The following is a 19,848-nucleotide window of genomic DNA, read 5'->3' as shown; positions in this document are numbered from 1 at the left end:
CTGTCTGCTGCTATAATGAATTCTTGGCACAGACTTTTAAAGACATTTAAGGGTCAGGAGAAAATGTTTTCCTAAAAGACCCAGTGCAATTTTATTAGCAACAACACACTCAACTCTCACATCTTTTCTTCTGGATGCCTCTTTCAAAAGAGTTGACAGTCATCATCTTCAAATTTCATCAAACAGTTTTTTGACATTCAAAGACAAATGCCTATAGATGAAATGTTTAAATGTCTACATTATCTGTAGATGAAATTTGAGAAAGAAAATCTGGATGTCTCAAATCATTTTATGCTCCTACTTTACCCAGCATATCCAGTTTTATCTTTCTGGTGGAAATTTAAACAATTTTAAATGCCAAGCTAAAGAGAAAATCTTGTCAGTACGAACTAACTGGCAGTTGGCAAACGAGACCGCATTTCTCATAGCACTTAAGAACAATCTTAGATTACTCTTTAGCATAGGGGTCAGCAAACTTTTAATGTAAATGCCCAGACAGTAAATATTTTAGGCTTTGCAGGCCATATGGTCTTTGTTGCAGCTACTCAACTCCGTCATTGTTGTGCAAAAGCAGTTATAGATAATAAGCATGTGGCTGTGTTCCAATAAAACTTTATTTACAAAAACAGGCAGTGGGCCAGATTTGGCCCACCGGCCGTATGGTTTGCAAATCCCTATACTACTCTAGCATACAAATCAAATTTTTAAAAAGCAAATGGGTTAGATGACGTAGAAACATAGGAATGTGATGTAATTTTCTCCGTCAGACTCCTTTAACAAGAAACAAGACGTACTAAAAATTGAAGAAAATTTTTGGAGAATTCTGAAGATCATTGATAAATATACCAAGAGATTCTTAATATGCATAACATTTATGCCTCTCCTGTTAAGTATAACTCAATCAGCAGACAAGCATCATCAGAAACCACCTGCTCCTTCTTAGCTAAGTGGCTCGAGAAGCATCAAGAGAACTTAGGCTTGCCTTCTCCACAATCCTATAACAGTGAGTTCATCGAGTTACCCACGTGCAAAAAGAAAGAGTGGCAGCCTTTTGAAGTTTATCATTAAGTTGTCAGAGGCAGAAAGAAATCATCCTCTTGACTATCACTGTTCATTAAAAGCACATGATTTCATAACATAACTATTTCCAAAAACCAGCAATATCTCTGTGATGTGAAAAATAATAAGTTTATTTCCATTGGAAGAAAAATACTTTTCAAAGATGGATTCACTTATATTGACTTCTCTGAGTAAGGAAGGGTCCAATACAGTAAAAAAAAAAAAAAAAAAGGTGGGGGTCTTTTTTTCCACGTATGTTTAGCATAAACTTCTTCACTTATCAAGTTAAAAACAAAATGTGACAATTGTTCTGAATTATTTCCTTAGATATGTAAGGATAGCAAATACTACAAGTTAAGCTTTATTTAGAAAATCTTGTTTGTGCTATTTATAATTAAATAGCTTAATTTTAAATCACATGCGGGGATGACTGCTCTACAAAAATTAGTATGGGCAAGAAAAACCTTCTGTGAACTTACAGGAATCATTTTCCTTCTATTTGAATTACATTTTGATAAAAAAATGTACTATGTCTAACCTCAAGAAAGAAGTTAAACATTCTAGATTTAATTATACTGAACATAGATAAGATTCTTCAATTAGAAACTATGTATTTATAATACTGTCTCCCAAACCCAAGAGAGTTTAAGCATTCCTGATTCTTTCTAGGATTTGCCCATCTAGAACAGGTAATAACATAACCTTCATTACACGTTGGGAGATTCACTGAATTTAATTAATTAGCTGTGCTTTTTGATGGTTTAACCCACATTTGTACAAGTAGTTCTTTAATTAAACAAGAAAAGCATGTCATCTTCTAAAGACAGATGAAGACTGTAGTTCTCTAAAATTGTCATCGATAGATTACATCATTAGAAAACTAACTTCCCCCAAATGAAAACAACTCATCACCTTAAAATAGCAAATGATATTTTAATTTCTGAAGTTGATAGCTGCTTTTTAGGGGCTTGGCTACTAATTTTTAAAATGACTAAAACAGCTGCACATATCCATGAATGTTTGTTTTCTGGGGATTTGTATGAAGATAAAAGTATACATGATGTACTTCTACAGACAAATCTTCATCCTGCATTTCACTTCACTTGAAATCTATAAATAAATTTACAAACCAAAATATCAGAGCAGATAAATACCACTACACAAATCGGGCCAGGTCAAACTTAAGAAGGACAATAAAAGAGGCTTAGAATAAATACTGTATATTCTTCTTCCCATAAAGTTTCCTTTCTGTGTCTTGGAATCTAGTCAGGAAGATAAACAGAAAGAGTATACCAAAGGCTATAAGCAGTCATTATAGAGCTCACTGGTTTCAAATACAAACTGATGCCAACACCAGGTAGCACTGGCAGTGTATATATATAGGCATTATCTATTTATATGTTTATGTCTGTGTGCATGTATATATGTATGCGTATATACTACATATATATATATACACGTATGTATATATACATAAAAATGAATGCATCACCCACTTATGTTGGCCTTTGCCTTATAAATATAAGTACACATAAGATCTATACTCATTGATTAGCTCCAGTTCTGACAGGAGGTCTCCCTCCCACAAGTATGGCTTGTGCACAGGTACCTCCGGTGTGATTGAGGTTTACGAAAAAAAAGATGGCAGGCAGATGCCAATTCTCTTCAGACATCTTGCTTGGATTTTTTTTTTTCTTTTGAGAGATAATTCACATACCATAAAATTCGTCTTTTTAAAATATACAATTCAGTGGTTTTACTACCTTCTCAAAGTTGTACAACTGTCACCACTATCAAATTCCAGAACATTTTCATTGTGCTTAGGGTTCTAAAATTTAAATTTATACCAACACCACTTCATCAAGTGTTAGATACAGGTGAGCACAGTGACATAACCTCAGAAGTAGATGTTTGCATATATCATAAAAACAGACACAAAACACATGTTTAGATAGCTACAGCAAGAATGTGACTACTGAGAGCTATCCTCTTTCTGTACCCTACCATGCCCAAGAGAAAGAGTATCAAGCTGAAAAAATCTCTTGGAATACCTTAAGGTAAGACATTTCTGGACTTCTTTTTTTTTTTTTTTTTTTTTAACTGACACAATCTTCCTAACTCCCTTGCCGGATGGCAAGCTAGAGGATAAACAAGGCATTTTAAACACTATGGATCCTAACGGTTGAGGAGGGGTTGTCAGTGAACTGGTATAAGTTCTGACTCAATGCCTTCAGAGATCTTCCCAAGTTATTCTTGAGAATTTTCGGGTTCCCAGTCCAAGAACTATGAATTATAAAGTGCTTATTCCCAGGGCACAGATCTTATTCTTGACAGGATTAAATTTATAAGTTGCTAAAATGTATTTCCTAAGACACCTTCCTACTTTAATGAATACAACTGTAATTAGCTTCTTAAACTAGATAGTGAGTATCTGAAAGAACAAATCTGTTGATGGTTGGACACTATGTTGTCAAGTGTCACCTTGAAAATGTAATTATAATGTGAGGACTATAACTTTACCAAGTTTAACTCCAGTACAAATTTCTAGACATTATTAAAAGTGGGACTTCCCTGGTGGCGCAGTGGTTGAGAGTCTGCCTGCAGATGCAGGGGACGCAGGTTCGTGCCCTGGTCCGGGAAGATCCCACATACTGCGGAGCGGCTGGGCCCGTGAGCCATGGCCACTGAGCCTGAGTCCGGAGCCTGTGCTCCGCAATGGGAGAGGCCACAACAGTGAGAGGCCCGTGTACCACAAAAAAAAAAAAAAAAAGTGTATAGAAATATTAGTTGGATGATGTATTGACAAGCTATTACAATAATACAAAAGAAATAGCTATAGAGGGTATCTGATATGCATAAATAGAGCATTCAAGCTTAAAAGTAGTACCTGTTTGCAAAACAAAGACCAAAAAAAAGTTTAATTCTACTTTGACCCTTCAGTAAAAACTGTACACATCAATAGTATATGTGTGATAATTACTTTTTAAGAAATAATATGCATTGTACTATTTATTTATACATAGCTGCTTTGACACAAAAAGGATATAAGAAATAAGTTCAGTTCCAGGCTGATTTTAAATACACCACTTTAGTCTTTCATTTCCCTCTCTTCTATTTTGAAGTATCCTTCCTAGGTTTTACTCATAACAATGGCAGCAATAAGAAAATTAGAATGATGCAAGCAGTAGGAGAGCTTCACTTTGGATCCTTAATAATATTTTATAATTACTACTTCAAGCCTTTCTAAAGCAGCATGCTACATAAGCTGCATTAAAACTGGTTTTATTGAGGGGTGGAAATTAACTTCCAATTTTATCTATGAGCACCTTATATGGTAATAGTTATCTGCCACAGCAATATGTGGGATTTTATTATCAGCTGGTTTTATAAACAAGGGCAGTAACACACTGATGTTAGATTATTAGGTAGCAATACTTGAGAGAAATAGGAGAAAGATAATGAAGGGACTGGTGGAGCAGACACAAATAAGGTGATATTATTCTAGTAATAATTGGGTAATTAGAGGCAGTGGACCTAATAAGGCTAATCACAACCATTTATTGAACACCAACTATGTGCTGGGTACTTAACATATAACATCCCTCATCCTCACAACAATCTTTCAAGGAAATGTGTATACTATATGTTTTACAGATGAGGAAGAGGCTCAATAATTAGACCAAGATGCTGAACAACGGCATAGGGATTAAAACCCCCAACTGGGACTCCAAATTCTGTCTCCTTTTTCAGAAATTCAGGTTTTTAACTCAGGTTTTTGTATGGACTACAAAATCCATACACTCCTTCCACCATTCCCCTATGTGAACCTCCAATGCTATTCAATTCAGCAACGGAGACAAGATATACTGTGTAACTGCAGCTGCCCGTGTCCAGCTCTCTGACCACATGGAGGCAACTCTAGTTATACAAGCAGAAGTCATCCCACAGTGGGTGGTTTAATTAATAATGTCATTGCAGTACTTTTTGGCATTGCTGGTGCTCAATGTATGAATACAATACTCTCTTGTCCTAATGTACTGATGTGGAGAGGGAGGGAATAATTCTGTATCTGTAGGAATCTGAAGAATTAAAACATGTTGAAGAGAGACACGAATATTTCAGTTGGAAAAAAAATAAGTTTGAAATCAGTACTTCCCCAATATTGTTTCATGGAAACGCTGTTGCTAATTACCATTGAGGAGATCTTTATGATTGGCCCCCATTTTTTTAAATACTACAATTAACTAAGATATTAAACTGAAATCATCTTGATTCTTGAACTGCATACTGTAATGAAATGTCACTGTTACTCATAAATTTGTTTGTGGAAATAAATGTTGCAACAAACACCATGACTGTGCTCAATATAGCTTTGTGGTTTTTATTTTTCCTTTTGAGTGAGTTTGTATTTTGAACATTGGCTACAGACAGAGGTAAGTCTGATACATTCTTGTGCCAGTCTTGGAGCAGTTCGCCTTCTAAAAGTCTTTGTGGATGTGACTGTGCACAGCTAAAACCGTACTTTGCCATTTTCCTTTTTTCTCATTTTTGAAAGTAGTCGATAGCCACTTTCTCTCTTTCTTTTTCCCTCTCTTTCTCTCAGCTTCTTATGAAGACTCCCAGTATAAATGCAACAGGTGAAGTTACCTACAAATATACAAACTGAAAGAAAAGAAATATTATGGTTGGCCACTCAGGAGTCTCCTGAGATGAAAACATACCTGGACATTGAGCATGGTCAGAGAGTCTACATCAACCAAGAAGGAACAGAGGGAACAAACTTTCCACAGCTGCTACTTTAGGGGAAAGAAGGCACTTGGCTCTGACAGGCGACCCCTGTCTCCCATACCTTGTATCTATCCATTGGGTCTTCCTGCTGCAGCTGACTCTCTCGCATTGCCTGATATTCTTTCTCATATTTCTTTAGCTTCTTGGTCGGTACCTGCAGGGATTAGAGGACAAGGATGTTAGTCAAGGAGATCATTTAGGAAACCATTTTCTGATGTGTTTCCCAATGAAGTCTCTGGCATTGTAAAGGAGTGCACCGGACTCAATGTGGGGGGAAAATCTAGATTCTAGAACAGGGTCTGCAAACTTTTTCTGTAAAGGTCCAGACAACATATATTTTAGGCTTTGCGGGCCACACAATCTAGGTCACAATTCCACTGTTGTTACTGCACAAAAGCTGCCATGGGTAATAAACAAACAAATGAGCATGGCCGTGTTCCAATAAAACTTTATTTACCAAAATGCGCTGTAGTCTGTTCTACAACATTGCTGATATAGCATCACTTTTTCTTGTTAATGTATTTAACAGTGGTGTTAATTCTGTTAACTAACTTTCTTTAAGTAAAATTCACTCTCCCAACATGTTAAAAGTGAGAATTATTATTTTATAAAAATAAAATATTGAGCAACACAAAAAAATTTTAATGGAGCTAATAATATATCAGAGAGAAAACAGATTCTAAAATTGGTAAGCAAATTTCTATTTCATAATGGTTGTCAGGAGAATTAAATGACGAAGTATCTAAAATAATGCCTGGTTCATTGAATTTTTTAAAACCGTGTTTTCAGAGAATATTCAAAAAATTAATCCATTTTAATCTATTACATGTTATACATAACAGACTAAGTCTACTCTTAGGCTTTTCTTGGACAATCAAAATTATATAATTCCTTTAGACATCAAAATCTTTCCTTAACGTTTAGGTCCTAACGTAAATGACTTGAAATGAAGAATAAATTTATCAAAATTTTTTAAAAGATAAGCGCATTATTTGGCTAATTACTGGGGACTCAGTGAAGGCAAGGACCATGTATTGAGGCCCCTCAGCATCCAACATGATGCCTACCAATGTAATTGGCCCCTAGGAGGCCCTCAACAGATTGTTTCTTGTCGACTTCAAAACATGGTATTTAGAAAACATGTTAAGTGTGTGAGAGAGAGAGAGCAAGAGAGAATGGAAAGCACCAATGAAAATAAAATTATCTTATGGTTTTCCAGGATGAGGACAGTTTCAATTCTCTTAAATCTGGCCACAGAATTTGTTAAATAAAATGCAAAGACACCAGGTGTCATCCCCCAGCTTATTCTAATTACTTTGTTCTTCCCATCCAGGAACGCTGTGAGTACTGGAATTATCTGCTTCTCACCACAACTGGGAAGTTGCACACAGTCCAAACCTGTCAGGTAGTGTAAATCATTCAATTACCACATGATGACAGTATTCACCTGGCTGATGGGGGGACCGCCTACCCAATGAGACTAGAAGAAAGAACATTTTCCAGCATGTCACTGAATTGCAAAACCACTCATATTGGCATGAGAAACTCTAACCCTTTACTACTCCATCTCCAGAGACCTTTAACAGTATGCTGTGACCAATGAGAGTGCAAGAGAAAGAAAAACACCACCTGCCAACTGCGTGGCCTCAAGATCATCGATAAACAACAAGGAAAATATACACGATCGTGTGCTAACAAAACAGCAACCACATTATTTTTCTTGACTTTGAGAGGGGCAATTTCCTCTAGTTTTCTTTTCTCTGTATTAATCATATACTCTGAAAACCAAAACCAGACTCTCAAGACCAAGTGGCAAATCACTGGCACTGAAGTAGCCCTGGAGCTGAGGAGAAAAGGGAAGAAGTCCCAGAGTTTTAAGCAGTGACAGGGGTTTCCTGCGGATCTCTAGAAGGAGGGGTCAAGGGAGAAGTGAGAGGATTTGTGTAGAGGCATTGTGAGGAGGGAGCCTACTCCAGCAGCCACTTACCACAAAATGAGAAGGAAGTACAATATGTTAATATTTTTGTAGCTGAATACTGGCACCACTGGGTATCAGGCTGAACATCAGTCTTATGTGGAAGTATTTTCCACATAGTTCTAAAATGGATCCATTCACCAATAAGTGAATTACATGTTACAAGCTTGTCTCTAGAGAATTTCTTCTAAAACTGTATTTTTTAAATTAGAACTATTACTGAGGTTTTTTTTTTAATATGTAAAAGAGTGTCCTTTTAAAAGTCAATCTTGTTATGTTAAGCGGTTCATTTCAAAGTGAAATTTTAAAAAAAAGCATGAAACGCCCCTCAATAAGCTAATCCTTTCCCATCTGGCTGAGATTCTAGGATGTTTGGCTTCATCTTGTTCAGGGAAACAGAGCAGGTTCCCAGAACAATATGTTGCTAGGAAACCTTCCAAGCTTATTTATCTTGTGCTGTGGGGTGATATTGAGCATCCACCTGTGATTGGCACAAAGTAAAAGGGGAAAAAAGGTGGAGGAGGAAGGAGAGCTGATATGAAACTCCCGTGGTTTATGAGATAAAGAAAACAGACTGTTACAGTTTTCAAAACTATATTTCAGGACAAAATTGATTTTATTTTAGGTAATATAATATTGAGCTTGAATTTTTTCTTATCAAAGAAAGGAATTTTAAAAACCTCTTTAGTATGTAGTTTTAATTAAAAAAACATAAAGTCATTAAGAATGATTAGAATTTAAACAACCTACTATCTCAAGAGCAGTATAGGTATCTCTCCCCTTAAATTAAATAAATTTAATGTAAGTGTGTACTTGAAGAATGAGATGTATAGGGAAGAGGGGACTTCCCTGGTGGTCTAGTGGTTAGGACTCTGAGCTTCCACTGCAGGGGACATGGCTAGATCCTTGGTCAAGGAACTAAGACCCCACATGCCTTGCAGCGTGGCCAAAACAAAACAAAACAAAACAAAATAGGGGAGGATCTGCGTAGGTTATATGCAAATACTATGCAATATATAAGGGACTTAAGTATCCGTGGAGTTTGGTATTTGCGGGGGGTCCTGGAACCAATTCCCTGTGGATGCCAAGGGATGACTGTAATTACTAATTTGCATTACTCTTTCTAAAGGTTAATCATGCAGGCCTCAGTTGGAGATGTAGGAGGGGAAGACTGAATAAGAATACAGTAGTTCCCTCTCATCCACAGGGGATGTCTGAAACTGCAGATAGCACCAAGCCCTACATACACTCTATTTTTTCCTATACATACACACATACCTATGATAGTTTAATTTATAAATTAGGCACAGTAAGAGATTAACAATAACTAATAATAATATAGATAACATGCTGTAATAAAAGGGTTACTTGAACACAAGCACTGTGATACCACGACAGTTGATCTGATAACTGGGGTGGCTAAGTGACTCCTGGGCAGGTAGTGTACACAGAGTGGATACGATGGACAAAGGAATGATTCCCATCCTGGGCGAACTGGGGTAGGATAGCGTAAGATCTCATAACCCTACTCAGGACTGCTCAAAGTTTAAAACTTATGAATTGTTCACTTCTGGAATTTTCCATTTAATATTTTCGGACTGCAGTTGACTGAGCGTAACTGAAACCTCGGAAAGCGAAACCACAGATAAGGGGTGACTAACGTATGCTCAACATTCTTCGTTTCCCATGCTCTCTCTCTTCTTTTCATTTAAAGCACGTATTTCCTGTTTTTATAGGACTCTGATAGAATAAATATATATACATATAAGTATACCAATTAATTTTACATGAATTTGTCTTAATAATCTTTACCTCAGTAACCATATCCACCTGAATTACTTTATTTCATATTTTTTACTTTTATTACGTTATTTTGAATACTCCTTATAAATACTTGAATTTCATGTGCATTAGTTATTTCTAATAAAACATACTTCTCTTATGTATATGTATTTGGTTAGGTTTCCTGCTTATCAAATGTGATTTTTATACATTTAAGGAGTTCAGGTGCCTTAAAACAATAAATCTTAAATTTGGGGTAGTAATTAATGGAGTAATAGAACCCTTAAGTCACAAATTTGGAATACACCGATTATAGTAACTTAAGGAAAATTTAAACAGAGAAAAGAGGGAAATGACACAATGTAGCAGAACACATGTGTGGAGATTTTCAACCTGATCTAAACTCTGCAGTATATATGGAATGATTGTTGGCATACGCTGATCTTATGAAAATAGTATTTCAATTTTGTGAAAAGTTGGTTTTGAATTTAACTAGAGAAAAGAATCTAGGAGCCGCTAGTGTTTCTCAAGGTGGGGGAACTTCTGGCGTTTCGGGTGGAATAATTTTTGGTTGTGTTAGACCCCACTTCCCATTTCTGAGCCTCTAGCATCCCAGGCCCATTTGACATATCACCTATTAGATGTCAGTCACGCCCTCAAGTCATTGTGACACCTAGGACTCACACACACCTTTCCAAACAGAAAGGGGAGGGCATTGGGGGATGGAAGGTATGAAGGGTAGATGCTTGGGAAGTGGAATTCATACTAAAAACCACTGTGCTAAAAATTATCAATGAAGGACTGCCCTGGTGGCGCAGTGGTTAAGAATCTGCCTGCCAATGCAAGGGACACGGGTTCGAGCCCTGGTCCGGGAAGATCCCGCGTGCCATGGAGCAACTAAGCCCATGCGCCACAACTACTGAACCTGCGCTCAAGAGCCCACAAGCCACAACTACTGAGCCCGTGTGCCACAACTACTGAAGCCTGCGCGCCTAGAGCCCATGCTCCGCAACAAGAGAAGCCACGACAATGAGAAGCCTGTGCACTGCAACAGAGAGTAGTCTCCACTCGCTGCAACCAGAGAAAGCCCGCGCACAGCAGCGAAGACCCAACACAGCCAAAACTAAAACCAAACTAATTAAAAAAATAAAGAGAAACCCTCTTCTGAAAAAAAAAAAAAAATTATCAATGAAGACAAACGAGGCCTGGCCAGCATGCGACGTTTTCAGCACTGCATTCACAAGGGACGCTCTGCTTTTGATCAGCAGTAACCGGCATTAAGAAAAACATGAAATGCCTCCACGTCAAAGAATTTCCTAACAGTTTTAAAGCTATAATTTAGAGAAGTCTATATTTAAGCCTATCAACAACTCTGTGAAGTATTATTTGGATTTTACAAATAAGAAAACTGAAGAAAGATAACTTGCCCAAGACCATACACAGCTGGTAAATAAAGAGAGTCAGAAATGGGATCCAGGCAGTCTACCTCCAGAATCTGCCCTCTTCAACCACCTGGATCTACTGCCTGCGACCAGATGTTTAAGGCAAAGCTCCTCAAGAAGTTGACAGTCTAGACACAGTGCCGATTATGTGTCTAATTACCATATATAGTTTTATAAGTGCAATAGCAGATGTTCATAAAAGGTACAAGGGGGATCAAGAGGAAATTTGTTGGGGTGGAGGGGAGCGCCTCAGTGGGGGAGGATTTTCATTATGACTGGTTCATGTAGACTCCCTTGCCTGATTAAATAATGCTGTATTTCCCTGTGCTAAATTTTGACAGGGGGCCAGTCACTTGTAAGAGCTATTTCAGGGCTTGATGAATCTGCTTCTCTATTTCAGAAATAAACAACATAAAAATATTTAGTGATAGATGCAAACGCTGGCAAAGTAAATCACAAGTTTTGAAAAAGGCTGATAAAATCTAGTCAATATTTTCCTGATGGTCAGAGGTCTGAGTGCCTAAAAAATGAACAGGACGAAGGTATTAACCATTACATACTGCTCTTACTTCAGATAATTTCTTAGGATAAACAACAATGATCCCAATTTAATATATTAATCACTGGACAGAGAAAAAATAGATAAGTAGCATAGTTCCACATTTCTTGGTGATGGGGGGTAGAGGCGCAGGCTGAGAGTTTGGGGGTTTTTTTGGCCGTGTTGGGTCTTCATTGCTGTGTGTGGGCTTCCCCTAGTTGTGTCGAGCAGGGGCTACTCTGTTGTGGTGCGTGGGCTTCTCATTGCAGTGGCTTCTCTGGTTGCGGAGCACAGGCTCTAGGTGCGCGGGCTTCAGTAGTTGTGGCACACGGGCTCAGTAGTTGTGGCTCGCGGGCTCTAGAGTGCAGGCTCAGTAGTCACGGTGTGTGGGCCCAGTTGCTCCGCAGCATGTGGGATCTTCCCGGACCAGGGCTCGAACCTGTGTCCCCTGCATTGGCAGGCAGGTTCTTAACCACTGTGCCACCAGGGAAGCCCAGGCTGAGAGTTTTTAATTCAGAGTCACTTCCGTGAAGACCTACCAAGATCTGTGGACAGAAGGTGGATCAGTGGGAACCGAAAATTCTAAGTCAGTTTGCAGAAGCCCAAAGGACTTGGAATGAAATAGATGGGAAGAAATCGAAAGGAGAAGACATCTAAGAAGAGGGAGCATGTCCTTAAAGGCTTCACTTAACCCTCTGCATGGTATTCAGCAAAAGAAGCTATTCTGACTCTTTTAGAGCTTTTAGCATTAGGAGGAGGGGAACAGAGTTGATTTTACCCCAGGGTACTGGGGGAAAAACCTTCAGAGAACATAAAAGCCTATAAATGATGATTCATTGTGTTCTTTTTTATTGAGGTATAACTGACTTATGACATTATATCAGTTTCAGATGTACAACCTAATGATTTGATGTTCGTATATATTGCAAAATGATCACCAGTCAGTCTAGTTAACATCCATCTCCATTGTTACATATTTTTTGTCTTGTGATGAGAACTTTTAGGATCTACTCTCTTAGTAACTTTCAAATATGCAATACAGTATTATTAACTATAGTCACCATGCGGTACATTACATCCCCATGACTTATTTATTTAAAGTTTGTACCTTTTGACCCCCTTTCACCCATTTCACACGACACTGAGCCTCTGGCAATATTAGTGATATTCCAATACTTAAGGAATACAATGGCTTAAGGGAGTGAGAACAAGAAAAGTATTTATCTCTTGCTGTAACTCTAACATAACTCCCAAGCCTTATAGACATCAAATTACTAGGCATTCTTTTCCTGAATCCACACATTAGTCCACAGTGCTGCACTTCCTTTCATTTCATTGGACATGCTCAGTTTCCCCAATTACTCAAGCCTAATGGTGCACACACCTGTGACAGGTTCCTGTCCTCATTCATGAATAATTGTATGAAGTGAGTCACTTTCCGGCATTCACGGCTCACTCCTCAATGTAGTGTGCTCATCAAAGTATCTATGAAAGCTTCTGAAATATTGATTTCTACTTTCTTTACCATGTTGTAATATAAGCTGTTTGGTCCCAATGCTGTAGCAACTTTAAGAGACACTTGCATTTTATAGAAACTGCTTATCTGTTCATTTCTCATCTCCAGGCCTATAAATCTTATCTCGTATGCTATTTTTATGGAACTCCTTGGCACTTCTGCTCTAGAGCTTTCCTATCAATAAACAATATCTGGAGGTAGAGTAATTTCTTTATTATTTATGTTTTGACAACCCCTAAATTTACAGTTCCCAGCCCAAGACTTCTACTGAGCTCAACCTACATAATTCAACTGCAAATTTCATATTATCTTTTGGATGTTTCACATTTGAGATTATTTTCAACCTGGAGACACAACCCACTCCCTACCCCCAAACTTACTCTTCCATGGTTCATCTTCATCCAGATGCTCAAGCCAGAAACCCAGCAGTCACTTTGACCTCTCCCCCCATCAGTGATCATGAAGTAAGTCACTAGATTCTATAGTGTATACCTCCAAATATATCTCTAGCATGTCTTCTTCTTTTGAACCTCACTGGCACTGCCCTAGTTCAAGTCATAATCACCTCTCATCACTGCAATAACCTCCAAGCTGGTCTCCCTGTGTCCATGCTTGCTCTACTCCCAAAGGTAGTCAACTTTTTTTTCAGGATGCAAATCTGATGTCATTCCCTTTCCTAAATTTTTCAATTGCCTCTTGTGCTTAGGATAAAGAGAAAAATACTTGACATAGTTCTGCTGGTGCTATAGGATCTGGTCTCTATCTATCTCTCTCCCTCACTTTCTATGCCTGTATTTCACAAAAGTGGGGTTCACCCATCCCAAGGGGTACATAAAAGGATCCAAAACATGGAAAAGGCAAAAGGCAATTATTAAAAATTTCAGTTCTACTTCTTTTTTTCAACCTCAACTTTTTTTTTTTTTTTTTTGCGGTACGCGGGCCTCTCACTGTTGTGGCCTCTCCCGTTGCGGAGCACAGGCTCCGGACGCGCAGGCCCAGCGGCCATGGCTCACGGGCACAGTCGCTCCGCGGCATGTGGGATCTTCCCGGACCAGGGCACGAATCCTTGTCCCCTGCATCAGCAGGCAGACTCTCAACCACTGCGCCACCAGGGAAGCCCCTAACCTCAACTTTTAAAAATGTCTTTACTTGTGCCTATTTTATCAAAGTACATGTACATAATTTACTTTTAAATGAATATTCATATACTGGAGATATATGCTTAAATTCCTTTCACTGACAGGAATGCACGATCAAAAGAGTTTAGAGACAACCAGTCTTTACTCCAGCCACACTGGACTTCTTTCAGTTCCTTTGACGCATCATACTCTGTCCTGTCTCAGGATTTCAAGCCTGCTATTGCTCCTGCTGGGATGGATCCAGCACGTTCACCTCAAGATTCTAATTCAAAAGGTCTGAGGTATGGTCAGGCACCTCTATTTTTATAAATTGCCTGCTCCTCAGGCAATACACTGTCCATTTGAAAACCACTGGATGAAAACATCAAATGCTGGAAAGGGAAGAGTGACAGACAGGCTAGAGAGGCTTTTATGAACTGGCCTGAGAACATAATCATCGGTTTCTAAGGGAATACCCATCCTGAGTTTCAAACAACCAATTATTAAACAAACTTTAGGAGAGAATAAATTTGTTAAGATTAGGAAGAATCTCAGGAAAAACTGATATTTTTAATGTTCTAAAATATTTCAAGAATCTATTATATAAGCAGTTTGGATATAAGGACAAAATCAAGTTTTAAATAAGGGAAAACCCATACGCTTCAAGAACAATTATTTAAACAATAGAGTTACTTCTCAATATTATACGTAGGGTGATTTAGGGGTTAAACAGGCTTAGTTTATACTTGAAATCTTGCTCTGTCAAATACTAGATATGTAATTATAGAAGCAATTCATTTAAACCTCTTAATCAGGGGACTTCCCTGGTGGTCCACAGGTTAGGAATCTGCACTCTCAATGCCGAAGGTCAGGGAACTAACATCCCAAAAGCCGCGTGACAGGGCCAAAAAATAAAAAAAAATAATAAAATAAAATATCATGCAATAAACCTCTTAATCAGAGCTTCAATTATTTACTGTTTAAAATGGGGGTGTAACACAAATAACAACTACCACGTCCATCTCCTTTTATTAAGAGCATACAGCATGCCATGGCACTGGGCTAAACACTTAACATATTTTATATTACTTAAGCCTTACGAAGTTGAACTGGGTTTACTATGCCCATTCAATAAATTGAGTACACTGAGAAAGATTAAGTGACATGCACAGGGACCACGGTAATGACTGACCCAACAGGCCTTTTTGACACCAAAGGTAAAGCCTTAATTGCAGTATGTTACATGCCTGTCATCCACCCAGCACACAGAGCTCTCAAACCCAAGACCTTGCTAAGCCTCATCAGTCACCTGCTGCAACTAACTGAGCAAATCAACTGCAAGATGATACAGATACTTTATTTTAACACCTGACTGGGAGATGATGAACCTAGGATATCTGCTGTCTTACCTGGCATAAAGCAGGAGCTCAGAAATATATACACCTCCTCCCTGAACTTTCTGGGCAAACTGGAACAAAAAAGGGAAGGTCAAATAGACCCTAAGGTGATTGAACCAGGAGTTTAACTCTGGGAGAAGCCTGCTTAAAATTCCATAAAGTCTCAAGAGGGGGCAGATTGAAATGATATATTTTCCTTCTCTCCCAGGCTTCTGAAAAAAGTATTGAGGCATAAACAATCCAAGAGATTTACAGCTTAAAAGGAAATTACCTTAAGGTACTGGAATCAGTCAGAGCTTAGATGGAACATTTTTTGAGGCCTACAGCTTCATTGAGAATGCCCTTCTCTGGGTATTGTTTCTCATATTTATTTCTTTCTGTTGCGCCTGCTTCATGTACTGATTTGTACAAAAAAAAGATGGGTTCTTTTTTTTCACCCAAGTGCAGCAGTTGCAACTGGGTCACAACTATTCCTTCTGTTGGTTTTTAAGTTTTTTTCTCAATTTTTTTTAATACTTGAAAGAGAAAAAAAGACATTTTACCTGTTTTTAAGCAAAACAAATCCTTATCTCACTATGCTGGTTAACTTCCATTTCAGGCTGAATTATGGAAATTCTGTTTTCTCTTTGGAATGATTAAAAAGCAATGATATCTTTAGTTGGTATACCATACTGGATGCTTTTATTTTCCTTTGGTGGGAGGTGCTCAAAATCCACTGTAATATCTCATGTAAAATTCCACTTCTGAATGAGCTTTTTATTAGAAATGTATTGCTTAAAATGTTTATTATAGTTTTGGAAAATAACAGAATGACTACCGAGTGCTAAAAATTAAGACTGTAAGATGGTATGTAATACACTAAATCTGGTTACATGTTGAATGGTACTGGTCTGATCCCAGGGAGTAGATTAACCAGATGTAGTCCCCAAACTGGGCCACAGAAAGCTGATACAGCTATGCATTCAGAGCAAGCTAATTAAGCTTATTTAAAGCTAGACAATGAGACAGAGGGGAAGAATGATAGGGGAGCTAAGTAGGACACTGTTTTTTATCACCATCAAATGCTATGTTCATTAGAATAGTGCTGGCCTTTGCACTGAGGATGCTGAGAAACCCGAAGCTGTACTTTCATGTCAGTTTCTACTGACAATAAGATCAACAGTAAATATATACTATTGCGAAAAATATTCACAGTGGACAGAAGGCTATAGATATTTATGCTATAAGAAATTTAATTCAAGACTAATATGCCAAACAGCAGCTGTATAAAACAGTCTGAGTGCTTCCGTCTTCAGAGAGATTCACCTGTACCATACCAGACTATCTGAAAAGGAAAGCAGTGGGGAAGAAAGAGAAATGGGGAAACGTTTCTGTATTCACCTATCTTTGAGATACTACCTTAAAGGTAGTAAGTCAAACTGGTTAGAAGTTAGCAGCAGCAGTATTAAACTGCATGATGATTGCACTGCCATTTTGATACACCAACTTTTTAACATGGGAAGAAAAACTCATCCCTCCTTTGCAGTTTTAAAAATCACCCATTCACTCACTCATTCCACAAATACGTATTGATTATATACAGTGTAGCAGGCATAGCCATCCAGGAACAAATGCACAGTGTGTCCCCTCAAGGAGCTCAGTCTGGTGGGGAGGAAGTCTTTGAAGAAATGATCACACAATTGAAATAAATACTGCACTTACATAAGGTGAATGCTCTTAGGGAGAAGTAAAGGTGGAGGGATAACAGTGCACAAGGATCTAATTTTGACTGCTTCTCTGAGGAATGACAACGAAGCTGAGCCCTGAAGAGTAAGTCAGCCAGTGAAGAGTAGGGGGGGAGAGTGTTCCCAGCAGAGGGCACGATGGGCACAAGATGGGAAAGAGGAAGACCAGCTACATCATTTGCCAGGACCAATACAAAATGATAATCAAGGCCCCTTGTCCAAAAAGTGAGAATTTCAAGGTGACAGTAGAGCGTTAAACCAAATGCAGTCGCGCAGGTCACATGCCCATGAAGCTGGCTGGAGGGACTGAAGGTCAGCTGGAGCACAGTGAGGAGAGAAAAGGCTGGCTGAGGCTGAAGAGGTATGAGAGGTACACAGGCACCAGCCCAAGGTACAGGGCCTCCAGGGACCAACCTCACAGACCAACCTACTATTGTCTGCTTCATAGTTCCACAAATAGTTACTAAAGAGCTATTGTGTAAGCCAGGCTGTTATGCAAGCACTCTTCTGTGTGCTAAGAGGAAGACAAAGAAGATAGTCTTTGCTTTTAAGCAGCTTACAAATAATTGCATTATTTAGGGTAGAATGTGATAAGTTCCACAAGAGAGTATAAGCACCAATTTGTGGGAGATTCAAGGCATGAAGATTACTCATTTGAGGTAGAGTGTGTAAACACACAGACAGAAGGACTTCAAATGGACTGAAATTAGCATTCTGCCTTTAGAGCAATGATTTGTCCATATCACTGTAGAAACAGCAAACACACCGAGCACTGCCTTATATACCAGGCACTGGACGCTATATGCTTTACATGTATTAATTTATTTTAGCCTCACACCTATGAGGTAGGTGCTATTAATTTTCCTCACTTTACAGAGGAGGAAACAGAGAGCCAGAAAGGGTAAATAACTTGCCCAAGGTCACAGAGCTAGCAAGGTGGGGATTCATTCCAATCCAGGCAGTTCAGATCCAAAGTCCTTGCTTTGAACTACTATATGATACTACCATTTTTACAAACATTGTTTTATTTTGCTTTTGAAAGTCTCTGTGTTATTCTTGTGCCTTTTTTATTTCTTCTCCCTGATCTTCTGTTGTTACTTTAACCTTTTTATGTACTTGATTAGCTATATATACTGCCTCAAATTGTCTAAGAGATACAGAACAACAAAAATAATTTTCCTAAAGATTTTTCCATCGTCATCCTCTAGAGCCAGAGTTGGCAGAAACAGCAACGTGAGATACATTTGAGTACGGATTTCTGAAGATGACACAGACAATGCTACTTTCCTCTGCTACTGATGACAGTCCCAATGTATCTTTGTACTGATGGCCAACTAGAGCTGAGGTAGTTATGGACAATTACTACTGACTCCTTGAGAACTCTGAATGCTGAATTAGCGGAACTCTGGGAACCCACACATCGGCTCCCAGTGCCCCCATGACCCAATGCTGGATCTGTTCCTTACAGAATTGGGAAGTGCATGTATGTCCTCATTCATTCAACAAATATCTACTATGTACAAGGCACTATGCCGGATGCCATGTGGGATACAAAGATAGCTATGACACAATCCTTTCACCAAGAAACTTACAATACACGACAGACTTCGATTTATGCCATCATTGAAATATGAGCCTCATACTGTTATGGCTTAGAGGAGAATATTTTCACAAATCTACAGGAAATTTAGGACAGACTTTAAAATGGAGCTAGCCTGCAAACAAGCATTGTCCTGGAGGGAGCTGTTGCTATTGACCATTTGCAAGTGTCAGGAGTTTTCTTTTCATCTTCGTCGTCTTCTCCCTTTTTTTTTTTTTTTTTTTTTTTTGGTAGACATCAGTAGCCTCCAAGGATTGGAGATAACCATGGCCATACGTCTCCTCCCCACTACCTTTCTACCAGGCAGGAAGCATCGTTTGTTAGCTGAGAGTCGACAAGCCCAGCGCATTTGGCTGCAGGTGACATCCTGCAGGTTTCAGACTGCTAGCTTACCAGAATCTTACGTGCAATCCAGGTAAGGCTAGAAGGCCTATATAGCATTTCTAGCCAATCCAATTAAGAATTATTTGACATCCTTTATGCTAATTAGAAAACCCTTCAGCGTAGAGTTAAATATAAGTAGGTTGAATTTATAGCAGTTATCTCCTGATTAGGGTCTTTCCAATGCTAACCAACTACCCCTGGACTGTGTATTCCCATATCAGGGTGCTTCAAATATTAATCAAGTCCAAGGTGTAGACTAAAACTAACACATATTATATCACACTGTGTAGGTTTCAGTATTTTAATGTAAAATACAGAGAGTATAACAGTAGGGTAGGACTGTAAGAGCTACAGAGAGGGGCAAGATAAAGAGGGAACAGCTCATTATGGCTTATTTCTTTCCCCATTCCATAAAGGAAGCTGAAGTGCTGTAAGCAAAGGCATGGGTCTAAAAACATGGGCCTACAAACTGTGCTACACAGCTATGTTTGTCTGGGTGAGGAGCTAGGTGCCTGGTGTATGGTA

General features: G+C 38.6%; 1 protein-coding gene across 5 annotated transcripts in view; it reads right to left on the bottom strand.

Annotated features, from left to right (window-relative positions):
- The window catches only part of RABGAP1L (RAB GTPase activating protein 1 like), a 682,701-nt gene that overhangs the window by 25,658 nt on the left and 637,195 nt on the right, over window positions 1-19,848 (bottom strand). For 4 of the 5 annotated variants that reach the window (XM_060034268.1, XM_060034260.1, XM_060034251.1 and 1 more), the window contains one exon: window positions 5,909-6,001. In XM_060034268.1, coding sequence (XP_059890251.1) covers window positions 5,909-6,001 — 93 coding nt within the window. Of the gene's footprint in view, window positions 1-5,401; window positions 5,722-5,908; window positions 6,002-19,848 lie in introns of those variants that run through there. The other variant, XM_060034320.1, reaches the window with a different exon arrangement.

This window comes from Delphinus delphis, chromosome 1 (assembly GCF_949987515.2).
Source record: "Delphinus delphis chromosome 1, mDelDel1.2, whole genome shotgun sequence".
Classification (NCBI taxonomy): Eukaryota; Metazoa; Chordata; class Mammalia; order Artiodactyla; family Delphinidae; genus Delphinus; species Delphinus delphis.
This window is presented reverse-complemented; position numbering and strand designations above follow the sequence as displayed.